Below are 12,227 nucleotides of genomic sequence, written 5' to 3'. Positions count from 1 at the left end.
TTACATTGCACGTTTTGCCAATTTTCTTTATCATTTACCAGCTACTTGCTGGGACATCTTGATAGATGTGAACATCAGCTGGTATTGCATAGAGTCAGGTGCAGTAAATAAACTATGACAAATTGGATTGGATAATGATGGTCAAGTGCTTTTTTATTTTTGTAACAACATTTGCAATGATTTAGTTATAAACCAGAGAGAGAACATGAGCATTAGGAGTGTATTAAAATATGTTAAAGGACTTTCACACTGACTCAAGCATGGGAACATGAGCACAATGACAGAGAAAGTAAGTTACTTTTACTTGAGGAGTGGTCAGCTGTGTTCTGTGGTCTATTATTATAGACCACTTGTGTGTTTTTAAGGGCTTTCTCCCTTCTGGTTTTGCTAAACACACTGCCTGATCTTTCCGGATTTATAATCTCACTATCTGCTGTCCTAGACATTATTGTGGTGTGTCAAGTTCAGGTTACACACTAGATGAAATGGGATGGAGGGAAAACTTCCTGAGACACAAAAACCTCAATTACTAGCAACGTTAGTATGGACAACAGTAATAGAAAAGACCTGTAAATATCGCGTTTAAACAGATAGTTGGGTTATAAATTGTATTTAAGAAAATACTATTTGTCTAATAATACTTGAGACTATTAAAATAGAGCAAATTAAAACACTTAGATTACTTTTTACTCCTTATATTGTTCATTTTGCTCTTTGTATTTTCCTCAGCAGTGAAAGTCTCACTCTTGGGTTAGCCAATGTCACTTCCAGGTTCTCATGCACTGACGCAGTATTGTAGTGTTTGGACTGCAAGCGCCCCGAGGGAATGTGTATTGTTTAAAATGTCATGGAATCTTCAAAATTGGTCCTAAATTTTGTAACAGCTTGTTTTCACAGACCAGAATTTGGTGTCAAATTTGACTTGACAAGAACGCCTTTTAAGGCTGTCTATATCATGTGGAAAAGTTTTCCCCTAATATGAATATTCCTCTTCATTGTGCCTGGATTTTCACCTGTATTAAAATGGCTGTGGAATGTGACCTGGTAAGAACTTTTACAGGCAAAAATGTACAACCCAGGATGGGCTTTAGCTAGTTTAATTGTACAAAGTCTTGTTTAATTATACAAATATGAAACCTCTTAAGTCAAATTCAGTGCTCCAAACCATATTAATCCAATACCAAGTGTGCATGGTTAAGGACACAGTGTTAAGAAGTGCTGAGGCTAAAATGAAACATGCATCCCTAATTCTGCACCCTCATGTGCATGAATTATGATCGTATGTAAGTAAAAACCATCTTAGGAATTGCTATTGCAGATCAGAGCAGCTCCATCTAGCTGAATGTTCTGTTTGACAATGGCTAATATCAGGTGCTTCAGTAGATGGGCACTGATGGAATAACTTGACTGTGGGGAAAGTTCATTCCAACTCCCATCAGCTGTGGTGTCCACCCTCGGCTTACCCCCCCCCCCCGCCAACCAGATGCCCCACTGCTGCTTTCACTAATTCAGCTCTGACCAGTGCTAGCAATGGTGAGAGGCGAACATGAGTGCAGGCAAGTCTGCAGGTGACTGCCTGCCTTTCATTTCAGCTCCAGTGCTGGGTGCCAGATGGAGCTATCCACCAGAGGGCCAAGTAGGGGAAGCAGAAACCTGCCCTCTGCTGGGAGCGCCTGGATTTTATTCACTGTCACATGTCTAGTGCTGAACAATAAGAAAATACGAAGGGTTTGGGCAGGATTCCACCTTAGCTAGAGAACTTTGGAAACATTGTTTAAAAGTCTAAAAATTACTTATGAAAATTGCACTTTTCTGGGAGGCTGTTTCAGTGGATTTTTAAAAAAACAATAGGATTATAGATTCTTATGCACAGCTCCTAGGCTGTCATTCTGTTTGCAGCCAGTCTTAGACATGAGGCCGCTCAATGACTTCAACCTCTTCCCTGGAGCACTCATTCAGAATTGCAGCTGCAATTAGACATCAATGGTTTCAGGTTTTTGCAAAATTTTCTTTTGTTTCCAGTGCAAGGCCTTCTGTCAGATATTGGTAGGTGCTGCAGGTGACCTTGAATGGAGAATTTTACAGCAGGGAGAACCTTGCAATAACCAATTAGCGCCAGCAAAGTCTTGGTGATTACTTGTGAGCCTCCTATCTGGAGGAGTTGTGAGCGACACTAAAATTGAACTGCTGGAATCGGGTTAATGGAATTTCATGCTAGACTGAGCTCTGTGCAGGCTCTACAGTGTGGCATATTTCTAAAAATTAAAACTGAATTCATTGTGAGAGAGCTTTTACAAATTCTGGTTCAGTAAGTTAGATAGCCACTGGACCAATGACAAGGCACAGAGCAAGTGATGAGCTTTAGTGCTTAAAAATGTCTTTTGTGAGGCTTCTTAATAAGCAATTGTGATTCAGCCAGCTTGTGTGATTGCTTTGAGGATGCAGAAGAAGAAGCACTGTCGAGTCTGTTTTCAGAAATGTATTTGTGGTTTCATGCATTCAGCCTGAAATGCCAGAGGAGCCCAGTTCTCTCTTATATCAGATGTTAATAAAGTCTGGGCTGGGTAAAAATTCCCCTTATTTTATTCCAATATGTTTGTATTTAACAGACCTTTGCGCATAAGGCCAAGGACCCAACGCATACAGTTTGCCTTTGTAAAGGAAGCAGCTCATCTAAGCCCATGTGTGTTTTTTATTTCCTGGATCTTATTGCATGTGTGCTGTTACTGATGAGCATTCTCTCGCATGTCTCGGGGGAGAACAGAGTTTTAAATGTTTGGTTAACCTGTGGCATGCTTGGCGACGCTCCCTGGTTGCTCCCTCTCATAGCAATTTGTAAGGGCATTCCGCAGATTTATTACTTAAAAGTATTCCAGTAAGAGTTAATATTCTCTGTATCGTAGTTGGAGTTTAGAGACTCTTTGTTCTAAGGAAATGCCTTCCCAGGGGAAATGGTGGAAGCCCCATGAACAAAGGCATTTAAAAAGAGACAGGACAAAGAAGTGGAAAATATGCAGTGTAGTGTCCCCAGGGGAGTGGTCTAGGTGGTGTCCTTTTCTGTTTCTAATTACTTTTCGATACATTGTGGGAAGCTCTCCCCTCACCAATCAAGTTAGCTTTTCCCAATATTGTGAAAGCTGCAGGAGAGGAGGGAGGGAGCCAGTGAGCTACCTCTGAGCTCTCCAGGGAGGGATAATGGGGAGGTACCTTCCAAGGAGATTCGTTTTAAAATACGGGGAGCAATGCAGCACATTATGTTTGCAAACCTACCAAATTGTGACCTGGGTGGTGTTTCGATTGTTCATATGGAAAAGGCATTCACAGCTCAGCCTAGTGTTTTGCTTAGAAATAATCCCTTTAACATACACTCACTCTTAAAAATGGTCGGTCTTGTCATTTCACTTGATTTTTTTCCCCCCACTCTTCCCTTTTCAGAGAGCCAGGATTGGTCCAGGCGCCAAGGCAGCTGAGGAGAGGATGACGCATGCGATTTCCAAATTTGACAACAATGGAAACAGAGATCGGATGAAACTGTCAGATTTTAATTTCCTCATGGTGCTGGGGAAAGGAAGCTTTGGAAAGGTGCGGTCTGAGGAGGTCCATGTGTTCGTACATCTGTGAACAGTGCGGTGCTTGACATTCATGTGTCCATAATAATTCCTAATCTAGGCTCTGCCTCATTACTCCAGACCAGCAGGCTGAGGCATAATCTCTCATGGCTAGACCAAGACTAGGGTCAGGGGTCTGGGTTCTGTTCCTTGCTCTAGCACCAACTCACAACCTTGAGCGAGTCACAACCTCTGTTTTGCCATCTGGAAATGGGAATATTTCACAGAGTAAATAATGTTTGTGGGGGCTTTGAGATCCTCCAAAAGGTGTTACCGAAAGGCAAATGTGTTACCTTCCCTCAACCCTTAGAACCTGCCAGACTCTCCCTCTGGGCAGCTGCCCCAGGAGCTTCTCGAAGAGACAGCTCTGGAGAGGGTCCGTTTTAGCTGTTTGCTCTTGGTTATAAAGCTAAAATAGTAGTGAAGATTCATGTGGGTTTATTCTAGTTCTTTAGCTTTAAACAACAAAATAACAGCCCCATACAGAAAGCGGTGGGCCCCCAAACAATTAATTAGTGACTGCTCAGCAGTATTAAATAATCACATGCAGCTTAACTCAGCCAGTCAATCAATCCGAATCTGTCTCACACCCAGGAACATTGGAACCGGTCTTCAACTTTCCCCTGTAACCCTGTCAAATTGATACTAAACGTAGCTCAGTCACTAACCATCTAAACATTCTCTGCCAGCCGTGACCTCTCCCAAGTGCCTTCGTGTTCGTTATCTCAGACCCTAGCAAACTGCAGTTTAAAACAACACTAAAATCTAGCCGCTGCTTTTGCCCACTCTTTTCTCTACCCCTGTGCCTTCCCCCTCTTCCCCCCCCCCCCCAAATAATCCCTTTGAAAGTCTACTGCTTTGGCATCTGGGAATTTAAGAGTTTTTTCTCCTCTTCTTTTTATTTTGAGAAACGTTAACAAACCCCCCAGTTGGAATCGTGGCTTATGTAAGGGAATGTGACAGCAACTGTTCTGTGGAACAGACTGTTATAAATATGCTAATTAGTGCTCGTTAAAACAGAACGTTGGTCTATGTGATTAGATCCAGCCCAGCTCCCGCTATTCTCCAGTGGGAGTGTTCCTCACTTTTTTCCTCTCATCCTTTCCTTCACATTTGTTCCTTAACATTCTGAAATCAAGGAGTTCCAGCTGCGTGTCTCTGCCGGAGGGATATCTGGGAAAACACTTTAGAGGATTTAAGGCTTTTAAGGACTTGGTGGAGAGGACGTCATTTATTATTATTTATTTTCCACTTTAGTAAGAGGGAGCTGTTGGACATTTCAAAATTAACCATGCAGATCATCAAATCCATCCCAGCCCATGAGCTAGCTAGCATGTGAAATGGGCATGTTGGCAGGGAGGCACTGTGTCTAAGGTGGCATCAGCACAAAACAATCTTTTCCCCATAATGGGGCATCTTGTTTCCTTAGCTCTGTCCAGGCTTCAAGAGCTAGATAAGTTCATGGAGGACAGGTCCCTCAATGGCGATTAGCCAGGATGGCCAGGGATGGTGTCCTTAGCCTTTATTTGCCAGAAGCTGGGAATGGATCACTTGATGATTCCCTGTTCTGTTCATTCCCTCTGGGGCACCTCGCAGTGGCCACTGTCAGAAGACAGGATACTGGGCTGGATGGACCTTTGGTCTGACCCAGTCTGGCCGTTCTTACGTTCACTGCTTGTTCCCCATAACTGCTCCGTGGGATGGCTGAGCTCTGCTGTGCAGATCTGAGAAACAAATTCTGCCCTAGACATGTGCAGCATGTCTAGCAGTAATTTGTATCTGTCACAGTAGCCTCCTTCCTCTGCCTGCATGGCCGCAGCTTAAACTTCCATGTTTTACTGTACGTGGCAAACCACCTATCAAGTCATTGATTTTTTTTAGGTTCAAAACAGCCTGTAAGAGCTGTTTGAGTATAATTTAACCTATTTTAGTGAATCCCTGTTTAATAAACTTGTTAACTCTTTGGTACCCAGAGCCAGCATTTACTGCTTAGTATTCTCCTCACTTGCATGCTACAGCTGGCAAGCATCAGGAAAACCTAGATATTGGGCTTGGTGGAGTTTAACAAACCTGTCCTCTTCTCATCCAGAGTTGGACTGCCTCCAGTTATTATGCTGGAACCTTCCCGAGCACATACACTCTGTTACAGGAATAAATCAAGCTAAATATCAGCTTCTCATGTGCCAGAAAAGGAATTGCAATCTATCTTACAGTGTGTGTTCTGTAGGGGTAAAGCCACCGCAAAGACCGGCTTGAGGGTCATGGGATGGAACAGTTCTCCCCTGGCTTTGTTACTGCTGTGGGAGCTCAGTAAAATAATGGCATCACATTTCATTGAGAGGGCGTTTGGTCTCCACTTCCACCTGGACTCAGGCTGAAATGTGCTTAGCAAGATGCTAAGGCCACCCCTCACTGAATCCAGGGCTTCTTGGCCCATTCCTGGACAGAGGACAGACCAATGCTCCCCATACTTGGCTGCTCTGATAGCCGGGACCAGAGCAGACCCAAACAGCTATAAATTATGGGATTCTCCTTGAGCTTTAGTAAATGGAGGGGGAGAAGGGACCCATTATTCCCTAGGCTGTTTTTAATTCAATAGTGCAATGTTGGCAAAGCCTCCCATTGGTTTCTGGTTTAACCAAAATCATAAAAAGCTAAATTTATGCAGCTGGTTCATATTTTGCTGCTACTCAGTCTGTCACACAAGTGAGCTGGAGTTTTATGGCTTTTCTCTGGAAAGGCCTGAGCCTTTTGCTTCTGCAGATCAGGGTGTTGGCAGGATCCCCTGACTGAATGAGTTTGGGTTACTTACTCTTCTGCATGTCTAGGATTGATTATTTCCCTGGAGTGCGGGAGAGCCTTCATTTTTGGACCCATCACACCATTATTTGCAGTTGCTGAAGACTGCTCACCAGTGGCCATTTTTATCTTGGAGTGGAATCACTTTATATAGACATTTTAGTAGACACTCAGCTACTGTGATGATGAGGGTCATATAAGTACCTAGATAGATCAGTTTTAGTCACAGTTTGCGGTAGGATGGCACGGAAGACAATGGTATAAACCGCTTATGTGGTGGTGTTTTTCTCTTCTGCTCCGGTATTTATAGGGTTTGAGGTGCTGTGGGTGCTGCTAAAGTGATGTAGGTGAGTACAGCAAGGAAGCAAAATCTGCAGACACTACACTGCCTTATTTGCACAGAATGCCTCTCCCTAGCAGCCTGGAAAGTACCTTCCACACAGGGCGAGGGTCAGATCCTCTCCTCGGTTGTGCAGGTCTGAATTCAGGGTGGCTCCACTGACTTAAGTGAAGCAACTCCACATTTACACTTGTGTGACCCCACGTGTCTCTCAGTCTGGATGTAAACAGAGTAATACATTGACCCAGGCTTCGTAGCACACATAACACACACACTCTGTGCAAGTGCCCCCTGATTTCTTACGCAGCTGCAGAGAAGGAGCTCTGTTTTTCCGCCTGTATTTTCGTGAAGTGGAACTGCTTGGCTCACAGTCGGAAGGCCAGCACACCAAGATGCATGCCACACGTTTCAACGTCGGTATGCCATTGGAGAGCCACTGAATAAAACATTTACAGCTTCAGTAAACCCTAGAGCAGTTTTTTCCCATTTAATTTTGTACACCAGGAAATTCTGGCCTCTCATTCCATTGCAGACACTACGAACACTGATGTGGCAACAGATGTGCCCTCCAATTTGATGAGAAATGTACACGGACATAACTTCAGCACCATCCATCAGTCTATTGGGGGTTTTCACCCTGGAGGGCTAGGCTCCAATTCACTAAGCAGTGTCTGAATCCACCACATAATTAGTTACTGAACCCTGCACTCCAGTGGCTTTTATCTTGAAGTGTAATCAATTTTTATTTTTTTTTGTACCTCAGGGAAAACGTCCCAGTGTGTTTGTCCCTCAGTGAGCTTTCTTACCAAAAGGATGCACACTCTCTCCTGGAAGCTTCCAGGCACAGAATTTTTTAAAAGTACCCCAACTCTCCAAGCTTTGAAACCAATCATGATTCCTCTGCTTGACAACCAAGACTCCTCCTGCTGTTGGTTGCAAGGAAGCAGCCCTTTTGTGGCCTTAATGCAGAGACACAAGATTTAGAGATGTCATTAATGATCTGGATGATGGGATGGATTGCACCCTCAGCAAGTTTGCAGATGACACTAAACTGGGAGGAGTGGTAGATACGCTGGAGGGTAGGGATAGGATAGAGTGGGACCTAGACAAACTAGAGGATTGGGCCAAAAGAAATGTATTGAGGTTCAACAAGGACAAGTGCAGGATGGAAGAATCCCATGCACTGCTGCAAACTAGGGACCGAATGGCTAGGCAGCAGTTCTGCAGAAAAGGACCTAGGGGTTACAGTGGACGAGCCGCTGGATATGAGTCAACAGTGTGCCCTTGTTGCTAAGAAGGCTTACAGCATTTTGGGCTGTATAAGTAGGGGCATTGCCAGCAGATCGGGGGACGTGATCATTCCCCTCTATTCGACATTGGTGAGGCCTCATCTGGAGTACTGTGTCCAGTTTGGGCCCCACACTGCAAGAAGGATGTGGAAAAATTGGAAAGAGTCCAGCGGAGGGCAACAAAAATGATTAGGGGGCTGGAGCAAATGACTTATGAGGAGAGGCTGAGGGAACTGGGGTTGTTTAGTCTGCAGAAGAGAAGAATGAGGGGGGATTTGATAGCTGCTTTCAGCTACCTGAAAGGGGGTTCCAAAGAGGATGGATCTAGACTGTTCTCAGTGGTAGCAGATGACAGAACGAGGAGTAATGGTTTCAAGTTACAGTGGGGGAGGTTTAGGTTGGATGCTAGGAAACACTATTTCACTAGGAGGGTGGTGAAACACTGGAATGAGTTACCTAGGGAGGTGGTGGAATCTCCTTCCTGTTGGTTGGGATGATTTAGTTGGGGTTGGTCCTGCTTTGAGCAGGGGGTTGGACTAGATGACCTCCTGAGGTCCCTTCCAACCCTGATGTTCGATGATTCTATGTAACCTTTCAGAAAGAGGTGTCAAGCCAGCTGGAGCCCTGATCCTTCCAGATGTGAACTATATGGTTTATTCACTCACTTCCAGATCATCTCCCTTCTTCAGATGGCTTTCAGGAACCAAAGCCCGTCCTTTTTGATCAATTAAAATCAACTCTGTCTGTCAAAACACAATCGGGGTGACTTATAAACCTGAACTGCCTACATGAGAATGTTAAGGATAAATGTCAATGATCAATTTAAAACATGCCTTAGTTCATGCAAAATTGTAAGTGCTTGTACAGGTCAGGTGCAAGCAGACAGAATAAAGCGATCTTAACTGTATGCTTCTATATCACTTTTCATATTCAAAGTACTTTACAGGAAATAACCAATTTATCTCTACAAATGCTCCTGCAAAGTGGGCTAGTACAACTATCCCAGTTCTGTAGAGGAGGAAACCTAACTACAGAGAGAGTAAAGGACTTGTTCAAGTCATGCAGTGAATTGACAGGAGAATTGTGACTAAATGCAAGAAGGTTCTTGCTCCTTGTCCCTGTCCCTCATTGGGCTGTTTCATGGCAACGTGCTAAACAGGTCTTGTTCCTACATCTTATGCTTCATTAAAAAACAAATTAAGACCCTCTAGCCCTCATGGAGGCAGTGGCTATCTTAAGTGCAGACTGGCAGCTTCTGCCTGAATGTGCAGGCAGCCTAAAACAGCACCTCTAGGAGGTGCAAACTCTCGCTGTTCTCGAGATGTTAGGGTGTCAGCTCTGAACCCTAATGGTGATGACTTATATGTCAGTGTTTGGAACTCCCTGATGATTAAAGCTTACAAGAAAGAATGGTGAGTATATTCTGAAGATCCCCATGGTCAGTTGTCCGTGACATCTCATTCTAGCTTCATAGGTGGGTAGAACTTACCTCATGTTCAGAGAAGTGTTAACATCATTCTCCTCCACCCCCAGTTTGACTCCTGATGTCATTCATGAGCTAGTGAAAAATAGTCAAGGGAAACTAGGGACCTTTCCCTCTGAGGCTTCAGGACATACCTTCTCCAAGCAATGGTTTTAAAAATACCGGAGGGTGGATTGACCTTCTTTCCTCTCCAAGGGATCAGGGTGCAGGAAAGAATTTTTTGTAGTATCTGGCTGGTGAATCTTGCCCATATGCTCAGGGTTTAGCTGATTGCCATATTTGGGGTCGGAAAGGAATTTTCCTCCAGAGAAGATTGGAAGAGGCCCTGGAGGTTTTCGCCTTCCTCTGTAGCATGGGGCCACAGGTCACTTGCTGGAGGATTCTCTGCTCCTTGAAGTCTTTAAACCACGATTTGAGGACTTCAATAGCTCAGACATAGGTGAGGAGTGGGTGGGTGAGATTCTCTGGCCTGCGTTGTGCAGGAGGTCAGACTAGATGATCATAATGGTCCCTTCTGACCTTAGTATCTATGAATCTATGACATTGTCCCAAATAAGAAAGGACACATGCTAGTAACCTTCTTCATGTTTTTGTCCTCATGGCCCAGTGAATACACACGCACGCACACCCCTACCAACCAGGTTGCTGAGGTATTTGAACTTCAACTTGAAGACTGGGGACTCAAAGTGCTACTGCCATACTAATAATAATAATGAATAATAATCTGTCCCAACGCCCATTAAGGTCAATGGAAATCTTCCCAAGGGTTTTCCTGAGCTTCGGTGCAGGCCCCGAGGGCTTGATCATCCTGGATGCTGAACACTCTGGCCTGCTGTCTAGTAAAGTATTTAAGCACGTGCTTAGCTGTAAGCCCAAGAGCAATCCTCTTGACTTCAGTGGAGGATGCCAAGTGCTGCCGGCTGAGGATGTGGCCCAGTACTGTCTCAGGTCAGTTGTCTGCAACCATTGTCGGGTAAGAGGACAGAACTGTGGTCTCCTGGTCTGAGCAAAGAGCAGAGAGTTGGGAACACTGAGATTCTAATCCTGGCTCAGGCAAGTCCCTCTGTCTTACTGCCGTGCTTTTCCCATCTAATGGGCAATCCCATTAACCTGCCACATGGCAAACTGTGGGGATGAGTTAGCTGGGCTTTGATATGGAACAGCTGTGTGGAACTGTCAGGTGGTGGAGTTACATTAGTTAAACTGAGTAATAATGAATGTCCTCACCAGCTGGGATTCTCATTTTAATATGCAAATATTTGCAAAAACACTTGACCTATGCTCTTCACCAGGGCTTTATCTACTAATCTTAGACAGACTCAGACACCTTCTGCTCTGTTACACTCATTTAAATATAAAACTGCACACCTCTGGCATTATTCTCAGTTTACATCGCTGTACCACAGTAGAATTAGGCCCCGTGACCCCTATTTAATAAAACCCTTCCTAACCCTGCGGTGAAACATAGATATTGTCACTGTATTTAATCTACTTCCTGTGACACTGTCTTGGGGGCATCCAAAACCGTAAATTACCTTGTAACTCCTCTGCCTCAGCACGCAAGAGATTTGCTGCTAGACTGTGCATCAGCTCCCTGACACTTCGGTCTGTTACCAGCCCACTACGCTCCTCAGGACTCTGCCAGCCCTTAGTTCACCGTGCAGAGAACACTTGGTGCAAGTCAGTGCCTGAGCCCCTTGAAAGAGCCTTGGCCTGCAGTGTCCAGCCCATCACTGGAGACTCACAGAAATTACCAAGTCCACTGTCTCCAGAGAGACAACAAACACACCTGCCTGTTGGCTCGGCTGAGGATTCACACTTGAATATATTGTACTGAGAGGAACATTTAGTAAAGCCAAGAATGAGCTTTTTAATAAAGAACAGCGATTCAAGTGATACTAAGCGAGGCTAATAAAAACAGAAAATGGTTTAAATAAAACAAAAGTATAACATGCTTTCTAGTGACTAAACGTAATGTCTAAAACTGCCTTAGACCAAGGATTGCTCACCGAAAGTCTCCTCTGTGTCAGAAGCACCCGCCAGCCAGGATCCAGCTTTTGTGGATGTAAACAGTGCTGCTCTTTTTGCTCCCGCAGAGATTTGTTCCCCCTCTTCTTACAGTCCAGTAAATCTTTGAGATCTATCCTGTGAAATGCACCCCAGGAAAAAAGGTCATCTTCCCCTCTATTCTTCAGCAACACAAGCCATGCTGTTGTTCTCATCCTTCTGTTAATTTGCTCTTCCTGCTGACTCAATATGCAAATATAATCCCCATTGTCTCTGGCAAACCCTGCTCCATTTACATGTGAGAGACCTGGGCAGACCGGCAAGTCAAGGTTCCTTTATTTGGGAAACCTTTATCAGCCCTGCCTGGTTTGCTTGGTTTAAACATATTTGCAGTCTACACATACAGCTTCTTAATTGTTATCTGGACATCCATCATGCAATGGTCATAATGACCAGTATGTTACTAGTTTTCATTTGATACCTTATGCAACATTCTTTGTAGAGAAATACCACGACAGCAATGTATTAGGTGTCGTGAGTTGGTCAGGCCAGATAGAAGTTGCTGTGACAGAACCGTGGACGCTCTGCTGGGGGGATTGTGGCGCTCTTAGGGTCACATCTCCTGTCACCCAAACAGCGGTATCTTTGCTGGGATTCTATTCTCTTGCCTTTCCAAAGTCCATGGGATGCTGCTTAGCCTT

At 44.4% G+C, this 12,227-nt stretch overlaps 1 protein-coding gene across 2 annotated transcripts in view; it reads left to right on the top strand.

The window, feature by feature from the left end:
• The window catches only part of PRKCB (protein kinase C beta), a 250,814-nt gene that overhangs the window by 178,876 nt on the left and 59,711 nt on the right, over positions 1 to 12,227 (top strand). For both annotated transcript variants that reach the window (XM_048866172.2, XM_048866171.2), the window contains exon 9: positions 3,436 to 3,582. In XM_048866172.2, the coding sequence (XP_048722129.1) occupies positions 3,436 to 3,582 (147 nt within the window). The remainder of the gene's footprint in view (positions 1 to 3,435; positions 3,583 to 12,227) is intronic.

This window comes from Caretta caretta, chromosome 10, assembly GCF_965140235.1.
Source record: "Caretta caretta isolate rCarCar2 chromosome 10, rCarCar1.hap1, whole genome shotgun sequence".
NCBI lineage: Eukaryota > Metazoa > Chordata > Testudines > Cheloniidae > Caretta > Caretta caretta.
Note: the sequence above shows the minus strand (reverse complement) of the source record. Positions and strands in the feature narration are given on the sequence as shown.